Source organism: Octopus bimaculoides, chromosome 1, assembly GCF_046866305.1.
Source record: "Octopus bimaculoides isolate indiv1 chromosome 1, ASM4686630v1, whole genome shotgun sequence".
In the NCBI taxonomy this organism is placed as follows: domain Eukaryota; kingdom Metazoa; phylum Mollusca; class Cephalopoda; order Octopoda; family Octopodidae; genus Octopus; species Octopus bimaculoides.
This window is the reverse complement of record NC_142928.1, coordinates 130320699-130340048: the sequence shown is the minus strand read 5'-3', so window position 1 is coordinate 130340048 and position 19350 is coordinate 130320699. Positions and strand designations below refer to the sequence as shown.

General features: G+C 35.2%; 1 protein-coding gene and 1 long non-coding RNA gene across 4 annotated transcripts in view; one reads left to right on the top strand and one right to left on the bottom strand.

Annotated features, from left to right (window-relative positions):
- The first annotated feature begins 1098 nt into the window (after positions 1 to 1098).
- The window catches only part of LOC106870823 (uncharacterized), a 46301-nt gene continuing 28049 nt past the window's right edge, over positions 1099 to 19350 (top strand). Inside the window, exon 1 of one of the 3 annotated variants that reach the window (XM_052970335.2) lies at positions 1099 to 2179. In XM_052970335.2, coding sequence (XP_052826295.1) covers positions 2105 to 2179 — 75 coding nt within the window. In that variant the 5' untranslated portion in view covers positions 1099 to 2104. Of the gene's footprint in view, positions 2180 to 4598; positions 4888 to 19350 lie in introns of those variants that run through there. The other 2 variants (XM_089358186.1, XM_089358185.1) reach the window with 2 other exon arrangements.
- Positions 3205 to 4547, bottom strand: LOC149137724 (uncharacterized). Its single transcript, XR_016243259.1, has 2 exons — positions 4416 to 4547; positions 3205 to 4188 (listed from the first exon to the last, which is right to left on the bottom strand). It is a non-coding gene; the product is annotated as an uncharacterized LOC149137724 (long non-coding RNA).

Genomic DNA, 19350 nt, shown 5'->3' with positions numbered 1-19350 from the left:
TCAGTTGTGGCGTGCAAGAGAGACGATTGCGCTGGTATGGACATGTGGTGAGAATGGATGAGGATAGCTGCGTGAAAAAGTGCTACACCCTAACAGTTGAGGGAACCCGTGGAAGAGGTAGGCCCAGGAAGACCTGGGCTGAGGTGGTGAGGCAAGACCTTCGTACATTGGGCCTCACCGAGGCGATGACTACTGACCGAGACCTTTGGAAATGTGCTGTGCGTGAGAAGACCCGGCAAGCCAAGTAAGATCGTTGCCAGTGCCCCTGGACTGGTTCTTGTGCGGGTGGCACATGAGATGCACCATTTTGAGCTGGCCGTTGCCAGTACCGCCTGACTGGCTCCCGTAGGATTTTCGAGCGAGATCGTTGCCAGTGCCCCTGGACTGGCTTGTGCGGGTGGCACATAAAAGACACCATTTCGAGCGTGGCCGTTTTCGTGCGGGTGACACGTAAAAGAACCCACTACACTCTCTGAGTGGTTGGCGTTAGGAAGGGCATCCAGCTGTAGAAACTCTGCCAAATTAGACTGGAGCCTGGTGTTGCCATCCGGTTTCACCAGTCCTCAGTCAAATCGTCCAGCCCATGCTAGCATGGAAAGCGGACGTTAAACGATGATGATGATGATGATGATGAAGGACATAAGATAACCGTCCTTGATATCTGCACGAAAAGGAAAGATGGAATGACTGTCTTAAAGGTTTTTTATTTTATTTTTTTTTATATCACAGGTCTGTTCGTTCAAGGATGAGCTGGAGTCTGAACAACAATCTGGGATGCTACGAATGCATTTAACGCGTTCAAATATTACTAGATCAAATGGGCCAAAAAGGAACCTCTACCTGTTAGCTGTTTAATATTTCTCATTAGCTTACATTCTTAAAAAAAGAAAAGGAGTCTAAAAAATAAAAACAGGAATGTAATAGTTAGGACATTTCATAATTGACCTGGAGCTTAAAAACTAGATCGATTTTACTTTGATGAAAGATGTGCTTCAATGTTATATTTTCTACAAAGTCCTAAAACAGAACTACTCACGAGCAGTTTTGTATTCTTATATGTTGATGCAGGTCTAAATTATGTTTTCAAAAATTTATTCCTTGGACGGCAGACTTCTTGATATTATGAAGCTAATACTGATGCAAAAGATTTTTATATGGTATTGATTGATAGTTTAGGTGGACTTTAGTTAGGTTTCGATGCTTGTCTCTATCAAAGTGTATGGATCATATAATCTAAATTAAGCTAAAAAATCTTTTTGAGACAGCCAAAGAATGAGGTCAGTTCACAAATCAGCTGAACTACCCAACTTCAACATCTGTTTCAAACTGGATTTAATTCATCTTTGTTTCATGGAGATAGATATGTGCAAAGGTAAATTTTCAGATTAACACCTGCACGATTTTCACTAGGGTGTTATGGTCTTAGGGTTAGGGTTAGGGACGGAATTCCAACCCTAATACCTTAGTGAAAATCGTGCGGGTGTTAATCTGAAAATTTACCTGTGCAAACTTCGGGATTTAAGGCTATAAAACATGAAAAAGAACCTTTAAGTAATTTCATTTAATTTTGCTGAAAAGACTTTTCAAAAGTTAGATTATTTAAAGCTGATCGTTGTTGCTGATAACTTTTTTTAATGTTGTTCTTTGCTCTGATTACAATTATCATGGCCTTTCATTTGTACTGTGTACCGAGTTAAAAAGTCTTATCAGGCATTTGTCGACGGACCACAGGTTAAAAAAAAAGCGAAATATAGAACTGGAAACGAGCTAATGAATGCATATCAACACCCCGACCCCCAAAGAACAGTAACAAGGAAATGGAGATAGAAACTTAATCAAAGCCACTGCTTTACATCAGATCAGTTGCCAGCAATTTAATCAATTCAAACACTTCAACTTCGTTAGAAGACTTACAATTTAAGAAATATTATCATCAGTTAGTTTCCCGCCTATCGTCAATATATTTATCCCTCTGGGATTAAAAATCCTTTTTTTTTTTCTTACGAGAGCTCTCTTATTGTTCTTTCTCTGGATTATTACTCCCACCTTTTTTTTGTTTATCTTCATTAGCCATTTGAAAACGATTTAAGTTTAGTTTTCAATTATGAGAGGAGGTGCTGAGTATGCTGGCTACTTGGACATCAAGTTACCTGCAAAGAGCCGAACAAAGCGTACAAAGGTATGTTTGATTAATTTAATATTTCAGTGTTATTTTATTGTAATAATAATCATTAATCCTTACAGAATGCATTTACGAACTATAATTGTTTTCACTGAATTTCAATGTATTGCTATGGTCAAACTATACTAGATGCATTAGTCAGTATCAGATTGTTTGACGACTGATGGAAGACTTTTTCTAGGTAATTTGTTTTGCGTAGGAAAGGGTTCGATTTCTATGTGGAGCCGAAGGATTGCCATGTTTTAAATTAAGATATTTTTGTTTACTTCTTAAACATGTCCAAAATTGGCGAAAAAAGAATTATATGGATTAAAATCTATTTTGTCTTCTTGTTAAAGGAGGAGTGTAAAAAAACAAACAAACAAACATTATGATTGTATGTGTGTATGTGTAGTAATTGCTAGTTTGAGAACCACAGACTTAAAGAATTTTTTGTTGGTGCGACCCAACTTCTTAACATTATTATTTTATTCTTTTACTTGTTTCAAGTTACTTATTTTAATTCCAATATTTTATTGGTGTCTCTGCCGAACCGTAAAGAGGACGTTAGGAAGACGTTAACAAACCAACGCTAGTTAAGCTGTGAGACATACACATCTATATATATATGGGAAAGTGGGCGTTAAAACTATATATCTATCTATCTATCTATCTATATATATATATATATATATATATATATATATATATATATATATATATATGTATATATGTAATTAAGATTCAGTTGAATTAGGTACTTAAATTGAGGCACCAAGCCAGTTCAGGATAGTCCGTGCAGCTCGAAGTTAGGTGAACAAAATGCAAGGACATCCTTGTTACTTATTTATATATATATATATATATATATATATATATATATATATATATATATATATATCAGGTTGGTGCGAAAGTAATATCCGATTTAAAGATCTAAGGTAAAAATGAATAAGCCAATGACTATGGAAATATTTATTCATTAACATACTATTTCTTTCAATGACGTCATTCCATCTTTCAACAACCTTATAAATGCCTCGCTTGTAAAATTCTGTAGGTTTAGAACTAAAATATGAATCCAACTCATTTTCAATCTCTTCTCTTGTTAACCTAAGTCCATCAAAATGGTTCTGTAGTCCTCGGAAAAAAAAAATGGTAATCAGAAGGAGAATATGGAGGATGAGGCAGTATTTCCCAATCAAGTTCTTCCAAGAGAGTTTTGGTCAGTCGAGCTGTGTGAGGACGAGCATTATTGCGATGGAAGATGACACCCTTTCTGTTAACCAAGGATGCTCACTTTTGGCTCAGAACTGTTTTCAAACGACGAAGTTGCTCACAGTAAAGATTAGCATTAATTGTTTGGTTGTTGTCCAACAGTTCATAATGGATTACTCTTTTAATATCCTACCATACACTCAACATGATCTTCTTTGGATGAAGTCCTGCTCTCGGTTGTTGAACTGGCCATCCTCCTCAACTGAGCCAAGAACGGCGGCGTTTAACATTATGGCAAAGAATCATCACCTGTAACAAGCCAGTCTAAAAATGTTATTTGAAGTGTTGCGAAAGCGATGATTGACAACAAGCAGCATGCCGTTGTCGATTCTCGGGAGACAGCTCGTGAGGGACCCATTTTCCAGCCACTGAAACCTTTCCAATGTGTTTTAGCTGGTGTACCACGGTTGTATGGGCCACGTTTAACTGTTCTGCAAGTTTCTTAGCGATAACGGTAGAGTTCTCTGAAACAAGAGCTTCCAATATTACGGAATTAAGTTTTTTTGGACGATCCTCTTTTGGCTCTTCTTTCAAAGTGAAAATCATCACTTCGGAAACGGGAAAACCACCTCCTGCAACTTCTTTTATTCACCACATCATCCCCATAAGTGCCCTGAATAGATCTTGCTGCCGCACTTGCATTAACACCTTTATGAAACTCGTAGAGTAAGACATTTCTTATGTGATCTTTAGATGGGACAAACACGGTGGTCAAATTTTCTGAGAATTATGTCCAGAAGTTAGATAATCTGAAAAAAAATAGTACAAATTAGACACAGAGATATCTTTAAAGAGGTTAAAAAATTGATAAATTTGCTCTGAAACATTTCTTCTAGAAATTGGACATTACTTTTGCACCAACCTCATATATATATATATATATATATATATATATATATATATATATATATATATATATATATATATATATATATAGCGAGCTGTCACACGGTTTGTATCAACGAAGTTCAATTACCAGGCATTGGTCAGCCCTGAACTAAGGCACTTGTCTAAGGTGCGCTCAGTGGGACTGAACTCAAAACGACGTAGTTGTGAGACGAACTTCTTAACCACACAATTATGCCTACACTTATGCTTAGGATTTTTTTTGTTATTGTTTTAGTTGAGTTTCGGATCATTATTGCCAATGATACGTTGTGTGCCTGCATTGTGTTGAAGTAATAACATGCCGTAACAATCTCAAGTGTGTCGTAATATTATCTGGAGATACTCAAAACGTAAAACGACAGTTTCTAAAATGTGTATTTCCTATGCCCCTTAAATGCCAGAATACACTTGTAAATTCCCTGAACCCAATTTAGGATGCTACGTTTGTAAACATTACGATGACAGTGCGTATACATCCTTCTACGCTGGCGTCAATTAGACAACTGATGCTTAGTTAAATAGCAAATAACGAAGGAGAGCTTCTAACAATACGAAAAAGGGTAAGTTAAAATAACCTTTATTTATTTCAGGCACAGAGGCCCATCATACGAAATGAACAGTTCAGAAATATGAATTTATGTAAATTCTATCATTTTGATAGCCGAACGGGTGGACATTGGAATTAGACACAATGTCCACCAATAATAGAAATAAGAGTTTATGTAGATTCTGTCATTTTGATTGCAGAACGGACAACGACTCTGCTTTGTTACACTAGACAAAGCGGGATATCTTGCCCGTTCGGCGGTGGACATTGGAATTAGACACTGAGGGAAAATGGCTGTAACTTTTTTATTTTTTAAGTTAGGCGATTTTCGTTTTCGATAATGTGTTCTATATGTCCCGGTCATGCGATTCTCCCTAAAAAACAATTTTGAGATCCCCCCCCCCCCCGTGGGTGGGGATTTTCATTTTTGACATTGTGTTCTACATGTCCAGGTCGTACGAGTAGCCTTCTCGCAACTTAGATGTGAAAATGAACGGCTTCAATTTATATTGAAACAGAAAAAGGATCACATGTGGAGTCCCCACCACGAAACTTGATATGCTAGAAATAACAGCTAAACGCGGACAATCCAAATCTTGCATTTACTCAGAAAGTTGAACTGCGAGTTTCACGCTTTTTACCAGAGAACATATATTCGAAAACGAAAAATACAAAATAAAAAAAAAAAATAGAAAGCAAATTCGAAAGCAAAAAAAAAAACTGTAACCTTTACCTTTCTGAAATCACTGTGGATATATTTCGGCTATATGCTTAATAAATGTTTGAAAGTTCTCCCACGAATTCTCACACTTCATATCGTAATAATCGCGGTACATTGCCTCATCAATATGTGACCATTTCATGTTACCGCATGATCCACTTTTATATTTCAGCCTACGTTTTATTCGTGACCAAAATGCCTCTACGCTATTCGTACATACCCCACTAACGGGATCAACAAAATTCTGTGAATGGTTCACGGTACCATGAATGTATCCCAGTTTCTGAAGATTTTGGTAACTGGGCCACATATCAGTGAAAATCGTACTTCCTGGCTCCACATTTTCAATGATTGCAGCTTCTAGCGTTTCAGCCTTTCTATCGGTTACATGTTGCAAGGTAGCCCTGGCGGGGGGGATCTCAAAAAAATTTTTTAGGGGAATTGCGTGACCGGGACATATAGAACACAATGTCAAAAATGAAAATCGCCCCCCCCCCCCCCGTGGATGGGGGTGGTGGTGGTGGTGGTGGTGGGGAATCTCAAACATTTTTTAAAGGGGGAATCGCATGACCGGGACATATAGAACACATTATCGAAAACGAAAATCGCCTAACTTAAAAAATAAAAAAGTTACAGCCATTTTCCCTCAGTGTCTAATTCCAATGTCCACCAAATAATGTTTAGAGAGCTGGTAAACACTCATTCCAGACAATGGTTTTCGAAGGAGTAAGACAAACACCAGTTCTAAACAACGACAAATAGGAAAATAGAGAAACATGACCCCCGCATACAACTATGTATCCAGAAGAGCTTTGTAGTTTGCTTAAAGCATTGAGATACAGAAGTAAAACGACAAATAATAGGGTGGACATTGGAATTAGACACTGAGGGAAAATGGCTGTAACTTTTTTATTTTTTAAGTTAGCAGTGTCTAATTCCAATGTCCACCCATTGTTTTCTAGAAATGCTGAGCTCATTAAATGCTATGAATTAGAATAGGTATTTCCCTAGTTCCCTAAACACCATTCTCTGGAAAGGAGCCGCAAACCCCCTAACCAAAACCACTTTCTATCATAAAAAAACTCCCTACATTTTTCTGTTAAATATTTGCCTTATTTTGCCCTAGGAAAAAAAAAAAAAAAACCTCAATGTAACCGATTTCAATGCGGTGAGTTGCATCCCTTTAACCTTCGAAGTTTGATGCTGAGACTCTTCTAAGTAAAACGAGGTGACGGTGTTGTAAAGAAAAGTAAAGCAGAGAGAGAGAGAGAGAATAAAAATGACCACTAAACAAGCTACCGTGTTTTATTAGTGGACAATGCACGATAATATATATATATATATATATATATATATATATATATATATATATATATATATATATATATGTATATATAATACAAAGAATATATATGCATTCCGTTTATATATTTATGACCATACCCAAATACAACGATATATATATACTAAAAACAAAAGAATCAAAATTAGCGGTTTTTATTTCCCCTCTCTGTGTAACCTACGGTTATAAAACCCAGTCAGCGTAGCGAATACATCAAATGACAATTGTTAATTCAGTTACCAAGCTGAGAATTGGCTAGATGGGTACGTAAGACAAAAGGAAAAAAAAAATGAATGTTTTGTTACAGCTCTGAATATAAAGTTTTTAGTAAAGAAAACGTCAATATGAAATCGGTCAATCTTTAAAATGTACTGTACAAGAGATTTTCCAGATTTTTTTAACTTGATTTCACTGAAGCTTCCCTCCAATTTTAATAATAGGTTCATATCATATTATGAAGTTGAAACAACAGTATGATTTTTGAACTGCATGAAATTGGAAATATAGATAAGATAACTGTCTTTTAACATGTCAGAGAACAGAACACTACATAAATAGGATGTAAATCTGTTAGAACACCAAGACATGGGAAATGAAACTGTCCACAAAATAGCCTATTTTATTGCAGTTTTGTGTTGCTTTAGCTGATGGAACAAACTAAACTCCATGGTTATTGTTCAAAGAAAGGTAATTAAAGAGCGAAAAATTTCCTTCTGGAGTTATTGTTCAATGCCACTCTAAAAGCTGGATTGATGTGGAAGGCATAAATAGGTCTATGGCTGAGAAAAGCATGGAATAATCAACATGAAGCATTTTTAAAGAAACCTGCAGTGACAATATGGGATTATTTAAAACTCATCTTATTGAGTCAATGAAACACATTAAATATTTTAAAAACTTATGAAGCTATTTAAAGATAAATTTATGATGCACTGGTTATCATGGGTGTTATCTGATGAAGTAGAAAAACAGGAGGTAATCTAAAAAATCTTAGCATGCTTTACCTGAGCATATAGTTTCCAAGAGGTTTTTAATGACTGGCACTGGTTATAAGTTGAATGGATAATCAATTTAATAATGGATAAATTGAATGGATAATCTGTTGTGGAATAATTAGAATGTAATTAATGACACCACTATGTGGAGGCATGTGACTCAGTGGTTAGGGTATTGTACTTTTGATTGTAAGATTGTGGTTTCAATTCCTGGATAGGGTGATACATTGTATTCTCAAGCAAAATACTTCATTTCATGTCGCTCCAGTCCACTCAATTGGCAAAAATGAGTGACCCTGTGATGGACTGGCATCCCATCCAGGGTGAAATATATATGCCACAGAATCTGTGAAACGACTTATGAGCCTATAGCTTGGAAAGAACCAATGATCCTTTTTTGAAAGACGCCACTGCAAGTTTAGATGAAGTTGGATAATGAAATGATAGGCAGGGGCAGACCCAAGGGGGTGGGGGATAAGGAGCACATGCCCTCCCACCTCAAGAAAAGAAGTGCACCTTTCTAAATAATGTTATATCTTTTTCTCCTGGAATTGTATTCCCTTCTGACCTTGTGCACACCCTTCAAAAATTCCTGGGACCGTGCCTGATAGAATGGAACATAAATGAAATGTTAAATCAAGAAGAATGGTTGGAGATATTGGAAAAATTAGATAATGAATCAGACTTTGATAATAAGCTCATTTTAGGAATGATGACCATTTTAAATTCGTGCTACAGCCTTCATTCAAAAGTTATTGAGTAAACTCAGGAACCAAGCCAGTTTTAGCATTTATATTTAATTTTGTTTTTTAAAATTTGCAGTTATATTAAATTAGCTTCTTAAAACTTATAGATAACTATGATTGTATTCTGGATTTACATTACATAAGAAGATAAAATATATGACTGATTTGTAGTTACAAAAAGTAGGCTATTCTATATTTTTGGGATGAGGAATTATGTACATTATATTTACAATGGACAGATAGGTGTCTTCACTTTGTTGTTATCACAACATTTCGGCTGATGTACTCTCTAAGCCTTTATCAAGTGTTCTGGTGGAATTTTGAACCCAACCCTTTATTTGACTGTTCTCATTCCTAAGGTATGTTCCTGATGTTATTTTTCTTTTGATATTATTTTTCAAAGGGTTTGTAGCCCGCGCTCTTATCCACCACACTATATGCCTGTGGGCAATTATAAAGTGAATTTTAGGGCTTATAAACCTAGTATTTTATCTTTTCTTAATACTGGTTCCCATATTACATTCATATCTGTACTAGGTCTATTTAGGAGGTTATTGTGTCCTAGTATATGTGCAGCCTCTTTTAATTTTCGTATTTTCCAGTGGTGTTCTCTGTCGATTATTTTAACTTCATCCCACAGCAGGAGGTGGTCTCCATTTTTCCATACATGATCGGCTATACCCTATTTTTCAACATTCCTCTCATGTCACAGCTTTCCAATGTTCCTCTACCCTTACTTTAAGGGGGCAGCATGTTTTGCCTTTGTATAACCTACCACAACTGCATGGGATAGAGTACATGCAATTTTTGGTCATATTCTCTTCTATGGACCAAATAAAGGATTGGGTTCGAAATTCCACCAGAACACCCGATGAAGGCTGGAGAATACATCAGCTGAAATGTTATGATAACAACAAACAAGGTGAGGACACCTGTCTGTCCATTGTAAAAGTAGGGTCACATTATATTTGTGATCTTATTGTAGTCTAGAAAATAAGGCAATACCCATTCATTAGTATTTCATTATCTCACTGTTTAGAGTTCATATCCATTCAGAAATCAATAACAATTATCAATCCATTGTACCCTTCACCTTAAAAAGTGTTGTGGGCATGTATCTGGTCTTACTTTCATTTATAATATTCAAACACTTACATATCTTACCTTTGAAAAGGATTTTCTCATTTTCTAATCCCTATATAACAATATATAATAATAGCTGATAATAAATAACAATAATATAATATATATAAATTATAATAATAAATGTTAGTTGGTTGGTTGATTTCTCCGTGCAATCTTTAAATGTGTGTGTGTGTGAGAGAGAGAGAGAGAGAGAGAGAGTAAACAACTTGATTAAATAATCCCCCTTTTTTTTATCAATCCTTCTTTCATCATTGTTTAACATTTGCTTTCCATGCTGGCATGGGCAGGATGGTTTTACAGGAGCTGGCCAGGCAGAAGCCTGCACAAGACTTCTGTGACTGTTTTGGCAGGATTTTTCCAGCTAGATGCCCTTCCTAACACCAGCTACTCAAGAAATGCTTATTGTTATGTATTAGAAATAGTAGTTATATTTTTCTAAAATTATACTCTGTTATCTTAAAAACAATGAAGGACATAATGGATCGTGTAGGAAAAATAGCTTTATTTGTTTGGCAAAAACGTGATATATGACAATCAACAGAAAATGATGGTCATCAGTCACATCCTAAAAAAACAGCAACAAAAACCCCCAAATGCACAATACTTTCTTTACTTTTAATCACAATGAATTGTTATCTTATTCTGCTCCCCTGCTTTACATGAAGAATTGTCATCCTAGTGAATATAATTTGTATAATCAGATAACACACATACATGCCTGCATGCATATTTAATGTGAATATTTCATTCTGCATAGCTCAGATGGCTTGACAGGATTTGATGAATCTAAGACCACATCATGTTCCAATGTCTGCTTTGGCATGGTTTCTAAAGCTGGATATCCTTCTTAATGCCAACCACTTTACTTTTCATGGCGCTAGTGAGGTTGCCATGGAAACTGCAAGACTAAGATCCCCTTCAAATAAGTGGAAGCTACAGTATAAAGAGAGGTAGTTTTATGCTAGTAGAAGAGGAGCTAAAGTGTGAAAGAAGGGGATAGAAAAGAACAGGTTTCTTGTTGTAGAGGATCTTCATAGTCACTCACATTTTGGTTAGACTCCTTTTATTACTTGCTCCACATACGACATACAATGAGATATAATCAAATTTTGCGTTTAGATGGATAATGGTAAGTGTAATCAACCAGGATTACCAAGTTAAAACCTAACTTCCAAACCAAACGATATATAAAAAATAAAAATAAAGAGCCAAACATTTAATATGGTGCAATATTACATCAGTTTCATTATCGTCATCATTTGACATCTGTTTTCCATGTTGGCATAGGTTGGATGGTAAGCTAGAGAGCTGCCCCAGACTCCATTGTATGCTTCGACATGGTTTCTGTGGCTGGATGTCCTTCCTAAAGCCAACTACTTTACAGAGTGTACTGTATGCTTTTTTACATGGAACCAGCACGAGTGGGATCACCAAGTAACTTGAAAAACAAAGACCCTTAATTGGAAGGGTGTGAGTAGTATTGAGGGAAGTGGCTTTGTGCATGTTGAGAGTCTAAAGTATAATAGGATAGCAATAGGTTTGTTGCTCTAAAGGTGGAGATACTTGGCTATCCCAGTTGGAAAAAGAGATATAAAGAGAGATAAAGTTAGAGAGGAAGATAAGCAGGCAGGGTGAATGGTAGAGGTAGATGATGGTAGGGATGTGTTAGGACAGACCTACGAAGTGCAGTGGGAGTTAATATAAGTGGTACAGAAGATTGGACAGGGTGAATAGGCAGTGAAGGATGGATGTGAGATGTTTTATAAGCGTGTGATGGGAGATGGTTTGAGATAGGGAAAATGTAACTGTAGCAAGTGATAAGAGTAGCTCAGGGGGTGGGGGAGTAGGTACTGTGGTAAATATGTGAAGGCAATGAGGGTGACGTACATGTGATCATGGGTGGAGGAAGAATGTGTTGGGAAGATGGGTTGGCAGATGCATCCATCCATACATACATACATATATGTATCTCATACATGCATAATATATACTTGCATATATACAAACATTACATACATACATTCATGTATGTATATATGTACATACATGCATAAGATAGCATAGACTTGCATGTATCTTAAAATATGCTTGAAATTCCTTTCATGAGCACCGATGTCTCAGCTCAATAAGGATTAACTAGAGACCTAGCAACAACAATGCTATTACCAGCACTATCAACAATAACGTGATCACCACTATCACTGCCAATATCACTAACATCATCAATGCCAAACACTATCACCACAATCCCTGCTACTACTACCACCACCATCACTAACACTAACACAGCCTACGCTACCAATATTGAATACACAGTCGATGCCACTATCATCAACTCCATAACCAAGATAATTATAGTTAGCACCACCACTGTCACCAACACCAAACAACCAACATCACTGCATCAATGCAACTACTCCTGTCAATTTTCCAACTTTTTGATAAGAAACAACAGCAAGAGTTGCAAATAGCATGAACCAAGTGTCAGTGTTTCTATGGTATTTGTCTTTGAAATGTATAGTGTATTTCATAATATAATTGGATCAGGGCTCTGATGTTTGTAGTGGAGTTTTTGTTTTATGGCTTAGGCAGGGCTACCAAAATAAAACCTAATTGTGAATCCAAACAGTTCATGAAAACAGCACCACCCTTCAAAGCCAATCATATCAGAATGTTTCTGATATTTATGCCATATGAGAAGTTCTGTATCATCTGAAAGATGTATCAGCCATCCTCCTTGGAACAAGTAATCTCCTGCATAGATATTTTGAGATATGAAATCATTTAAAAGGCAGTGAGGAATTGTTAGCACACCAGGCAAAATGTTTAGTGGCATTTTGTCAGTCTTTATATTCTGAGTTCAAATTCCACCAAGGTCGATTTTGGCTTTCATTCTCCCAGGGTTGATAAAATAAGTACCAGTTGAGGGCTGGGGGAAAATGTAGTCGACTTATCCTCTCCCCCGAATTTGCTGGCCTTGTACCCAAATTTGAAATTGATTTGTTTTTTAGATGGGGCAAAGTCCTTATAACATCTTAAATAAAAAAAAGTACTGGGGTTAATTTATTCAACTAAAAATTCTTGAAAGCAGTGCCCCAGCATGGCCACAGTCTAATGACTGAAACAGTAAAAGATACATAAAGAATTTCATTTTCTTAATCATAATTTACACATTTGAAATGTATTAAGACAGTTAAAAAGAAACATTGCTAGATTGGACATAAAACTGGTTATGCCACTAACAATTAGAATTTGCTTACTCTCACATTGCTCTGTATTTTGATTTGGTAATTGGCAATATCCCATCATTTTTTTAATGGAAAGCTTCATTTTACTAATAAATCAGAAGATTGCTCTTGTTTTATAGATAGTTTATTTCTCTACATTATATAATGAAATACTGTGCTGACATAGGAAATATGTACATTTTCTCCCTTTTATTGTGTTACAGAAATAAAAATTCTTTGTGCCAGCCACAAGCTTGACTTTGTCAAACTGTACATTAAAAAAAATGAAATTGATGCATTAAAAATAATACTGTATGTTGAGTGGATTGCCAGGTGAAAACTGGGCCTTGTTTATACAGGAACTGAACATTTTCTAAACTCATTACGAATGTATTGAAATGCATTTTCATCTTACAATATTTCATTTCTTAGTATTTGAACTATTTTAGTTTTTTCTCAATTTATCCAATACAACACTTAAACAGTATTCTCCTAAACAATAGATCCACTTATTTCGGTTAGTGACTTATTCATGAATATACCAATACTAGCGCTGCTGAGGGTAATATTTTCTGGGAACACACAAAAGCTTTTTTTCACAGTTAATTACATTGATTTGTTATCTCATATCTGATTAGCCTGTTATTATGTAACATGTTTCACGATTTTAATATACATACCTTATTAGTATTTCCTCCTAAAATCTATATACTCTGGGAACGTATTAAAGCCCCTTTCAGGGCTACATACTTTGTATTGTTGTTAGTGGATTAGCAAAACAGTTATGAGAACGGAACCAAGGGATAAGCCCACTTTCTTGGGAATTACTGGGTATGTCAGCTACTATATATATATATATATATATATATATATATATATATATGTGCTTATTATAGCCTCAGGCCGACCAAAACCTTGTGAGTGGATTTCGTACTCGGAAACTGAAAGAAGGCTGTAGTATATATGTGTATGCATGTCTTGTGTTTGTACCCCCACCATTGCTTGACAACTGATGTTGCTGTGTTTACATTCCCGTAACTTAGCAGTTTGGTAAAAGACATTGACAGAATGAGTACTAGGCTTACAAAAAATAAATCCTGTGATTGATTTCTTCGACCAACAGTGGTGCTCCAGCATAGCCGCAGTCACATGACTGAAACAAGTAAAACAATAAAAATCTATGCCATTTTAATCCCGAACAAGGCTGGGTATCTCTGCTAGTTCAAATGAAGTAGAAAGAGTTTGGGTATTCTCCAGTTGAGCTGATTTGAGACAAGAATACATAATCACAACCATGCACGTTTTTAAAGTTGACAAGATGAATAAGTTAGGTTTCTGAGTATATATTTGGCATGGTAATTCAGGACGAGCAACTACACAATAAATGGATGGATGTGGCGGGGAATGAATTACAAAGAAAAACCAAAAACAAAGTTGGCTTTTGCATTGCGTTTGTTCTTGAGAGCAAGGACTTCTGAACATATTCAGCAACATTATCACATGCATGTGTGTGGTGTATGTGTGAGTTGTCTCACTGTGATAAGTGAACTTGAAGTTATAAAATAATAGAAGGGAAAGTGAAATGATGTGATACTCATATTAAATTGCTGTGAATTAACTTAATACTTAATGCACACACAAAACAGGATGTATTGATACCAGCATAGTATATGCCATATTGCTAACAACATGGGATATATCTTGTTGCATTTGTTCATCATATTGAGCAAGTTTCTTGCTATTCAACCTCACACTAACCCCGATCAAACAAACCTATGACAATCTCATCATATTATTTTTGGTGGGCCAAAAGTCACGCACCAAAACATTTGACATTTTATTTATATTACATTATTATTATTATTATTATTATTATTATTATTATTCATTTTGTTCATCATGTACAAGTATATGTGTATTCATCATTATTTTATTCAATTTTAGAAGAATTGATGCATGCCTTTGACAATTCTGGAATGTATTGAACTTATTTTGTGCGTGACTTTTGAATCATTCTGTATATCTAAAAATAACTTATCCAATGTGTTCCTTTTTGTTTTAGATGGTTGGATGTGAGGTTCAGTGAAACTTGTCTTTGCTGGTCTCATTTATGCAATGTTGCTAATGATATGGATGTCTCTCTCTATTTAATGTGGGTTGATCTGTAGCTAATTATGATATGTAGGCACCGGCCTTAGAGTTACTGGCATTCCAGGTGAGCTGCTGAATTTTGGCACCATTAAAAGTACAATTATAAAACTGCAAATGAAGAAATCCAGAATGTTTAATATTTTCACATTTTTCCCTTTGTATCTTTCGGAAGATCTGAAACACATAATGTGGTGCATCCTAGCAAAATGTTTGTTATAGGCAGGGGTTGTGAAGGTTGAAAGAGGGCAGGAAAATTGTCCAACGTCGTAGCAAAGAAAAAAGAACTCTAAGGATGAGAAATCTATTTTGTCTTAACATTGATAGTGAGGGTAGGAGATCAAAAAAATTTCCTTTTTTTGTTTTTGTGGCATTTGGTATTTGACAGTTTGAGATGCCCTGGCCTAGTATTCAGTATCCTGGGTAACCACTTCAGTTGTCAACACTTTCAGCTACCCATGGAAATATGTTCTGTTAGTTTGCTATTGATATGTGGTATGTTGTCTTGTTATTTACATATATTGTATTGTGGTTTTATTAATGTGCATCTAGGAATACATTACCTAACATATTCTTCCCTTTATAACACCGTAGGATGTGATTTGGGAGGAGATTTAAGTTATTTCTATCAGGCTGAATAATTATTTAGAGGTTCTATAATTTTTCCACTTTTAATATGTGCTGTGTTATGCTGTCATTAACAATAGATATATTCTGATGTTAATAATGAAGACTATATATTCTTAGTTGACTTCTGCCCTATTTTATCACTGTTGGCATGACAGATTTGTTGTTACCAAGATGTAAGTCTGGTCTTGTTATGTATGTCTCTCACAACAATTGGTGGAAAGGATATTGTTCTTTTAGCCCAGGTCGTCCTTGAGACAGCATACCAAAGGTGTTCTGAGATAACCTCTATTTTTGTATATCAGGGACTACAGTGTATCCTTAATATAAGATAATTGGATATGATTTAAAAGACATTTGGATGTTGTTTCTAGTAGATGGAACGACTATATAAATGTTTCTTTGTTAGTGCATAGTGTTGGCTTTGATGAGGGATTTGTTCTGTTGCTGTTACAAGGTAAATAATTCACAAAAATATACAATAACTAGTTCAACAAGGAACATTTATATAACAAATAGCATGTAACTGTTGGTGCAATGTAATGTACATCAAAAGTCTCTTTAACTTAAGGAGTATTCTAACTCATTGCAGTGTTATAGTCTTTCCTGTCTTCTCAACCACCTACTACAAACTATTCAGCCACATATTCTGCTATATATACATAGCAGAAGAGTTCATTTGTATTAAGTTTCCTATTTTTCTATAAGATAGTCACCTCTCCCTGAGGTATAAGGGGCCCTTTCACTACTGATTTGATCCTGTTTCATTTGTTGTCCATGTCACCATCAACACAGGTACTTCTAAAACCAGGAAAGACAGCAGCACTATAATGGACACTATTGCTATCATTCTTCTTTGTTTCAAGAGGTTCAATTTAAGTCTGCTTTGGTTTGTATTATTCAAAGTTCCAATGCCATTCTTTGTAACGAGACCAGTGTTGCTTCCAGCTTGTATCACCAAATTTGCAATTCTAGTGTTGAACTATTATATGTTCTTTTTCAACATATCTGCTCTTCTGTGAAATAAGACACAGTCAAAGGTGCTTGAATCTGACGATCATCAAAGCAGGATTCAGAATAGCTAAGCGATAGTTAAAGCAGAAATGACTAAAATCTTTTTCTGTGGAGGAAAATGCCTTTAACCCAATTTTAATTGTTTGAACTATTTGTTCTGCAATCTCATTTTATTGTGGATGAGTTGGGAGCAGTTTATAAAGGATACAACCAGTTTTTGTCTCCAGGAGTTATGAAATTCTGGGACATTGTCTAAAATTAAAAACCTACAAAATTCAAAATATGAAGGATGTATATTTTCTTTCAATTCAATGCTTTCTTATAATTTTTAAGTATGGTATCTTCAGCATCATCTACAATAGAGTCAATTAATCTTGGCTTTCAGTATCTAGTTTTTCAGTTTCAGCAAGACCATGATTTTTATTGTAGACTGTGGCTATAACTAGTATGATTTTAGACTGATTGCCTGTTTGTAGACTATATAAAATATAATGACAAAGTTTTAATCTTTGATTGATAAAACTGGCAAAGTTGTAGATGGCTTTTGAGAAGCTTTTGTTTACCAATGGGTATTTAAAAGCTCTTTAGAATTAAGTTAACCTTGCTACCAGTATCTTCTTGCATATCTAATCTGACATTATTCAGTTTAACTTGCAATAGGATGGTTCTTTCATTGTCTTTTAGTATACATACATTAGTTTTTATGTCAGATACATCCTCCTCAATTTGTTCCACATATTCTACACTCTCTTTTTTTAAAGCTACAAACTTACTGAAAGTGGTTCTTTTTGTTGCATAATTTATCTATCTTTTTTAAATGTAGGACATTTCTATTTGATAAACACATTATAACCACAAGCTTTGCAATTAGAAAATTTATCCATTTTAGTTATGTCGTAGACATCATCAATTATAGGCTCTGTTTCATAAGAAATGTCAACTTTGTTAAAATTTTATATCATTTTCTGTTGTTATATAAAGTTTACATAAGCATTGAAACTTATTTCTCAAATTTGGATTCTGCAATAGCCTTGTTCTGTGTGATGTCTGATACATTCCCTCAATGAGTCTCATTTGTATTAGTTCATTTTTAGTACTTCACTTAATTTGATCAAGCTTATCAAGCTCACAAAAGCAAAAATTTCAAAAGGGGTGCCGATGGTTGTTTGATGCAGAGACATAAATTTGGTTCATTTGGCAGTGATCAACTTCTTTTTAGGCCCAGCATTATTACAGTCTGAAAGCTGTCACTGATACACATCTTCCAGTTGCATTAGATGGACCATTAGCAATACCTTTAATATAATGTCATTATCAGTCTTAATAAGTATAAGTCTGTGGCCTCCTTTGGACCACCAAGTTCATTATCTTTCAATTACTTTGTTCACAAGATGGCTGCGAAATATCTTAACTATGCTTCAACAAGGTCAGAATTAATCAACACCAATCTGAAATGGTATCAATGACACCACTTGTTACTGGTGAATAACTCACAAAGATACATTTATATAACAAATAAGTGATAATATGTAACTGAAGGTTGAATATAATTTCATTAACCATTGAAAATTCAGAGATACTTTGACTCACCAAGCTGTAGTCACTCCTGTCTTTTCACCCACCTCCTACACATATTTTGCTATATATATATATATGTATGTATGTATGTATGTATAAGAAGAGGAATTTATTCATTCTGTTTCATATTTCCCTATAACATCTTCACAGTTGCTTTTGTTGCGGGATTTATAAATTAACTATTATATGAGCTATATAATGTTTTTATTGATTTTTGCAGTATCCTATTAATGTTGATGTAATTTCTGTTGTGTTGCTATTATATAGCTTTTGTTCTGGTGGTTTTAATATACTGAGTTGGCCAAAAAGTCCATTTGGTTTTTTTTTTTGCAAAAATATAACAAGTTTCAAACACAAAATGATTTATTCAATCAATGATACAATTAACATTTTGTTCCAGTATCTTCTGCCATCGTGTAGGTAGATCCATTATTCTCTGCTCAAAGAATTTTCTGGTTTTCCTGGCAATAAACTTCCAAGCAAATTTTTACATCCTCTTCAGAGTTGAAGGTCTGTTCATTGAATGAATTTTGAAAAGACTGAAACAGGTAGAAATCTGAAGATGCAAGGTTGGGTGAATATGGTGTGGCAAAACTTCCCAGCTAAGCTCTAGTTACTTCTGCTGTGTCTGCAAAGAAGTGTGTAGTCAGGCATTGTCATGAGGAAAGACAATGCTCTTATGATTAGCAAGCGCTGGATGCTTCTGGTGGATTGCTGCATTTAATTTGTCTGATTGGTCACAGTACACATCCAAATTGATGGTCATGTCCATGGGAAGAAGCTTGTAATAGACAACACCCTTCCAATCCCACCAAATTGAAAGCATAACTTTTTGGTCAAGTCCTGCTTTGGAGGTTGTTTGTGGTGGTTTGCTGTGCTTTCCCAATGATCTTTTGCACTTCACTTTATTATAGACAATCTATTTTTCATCT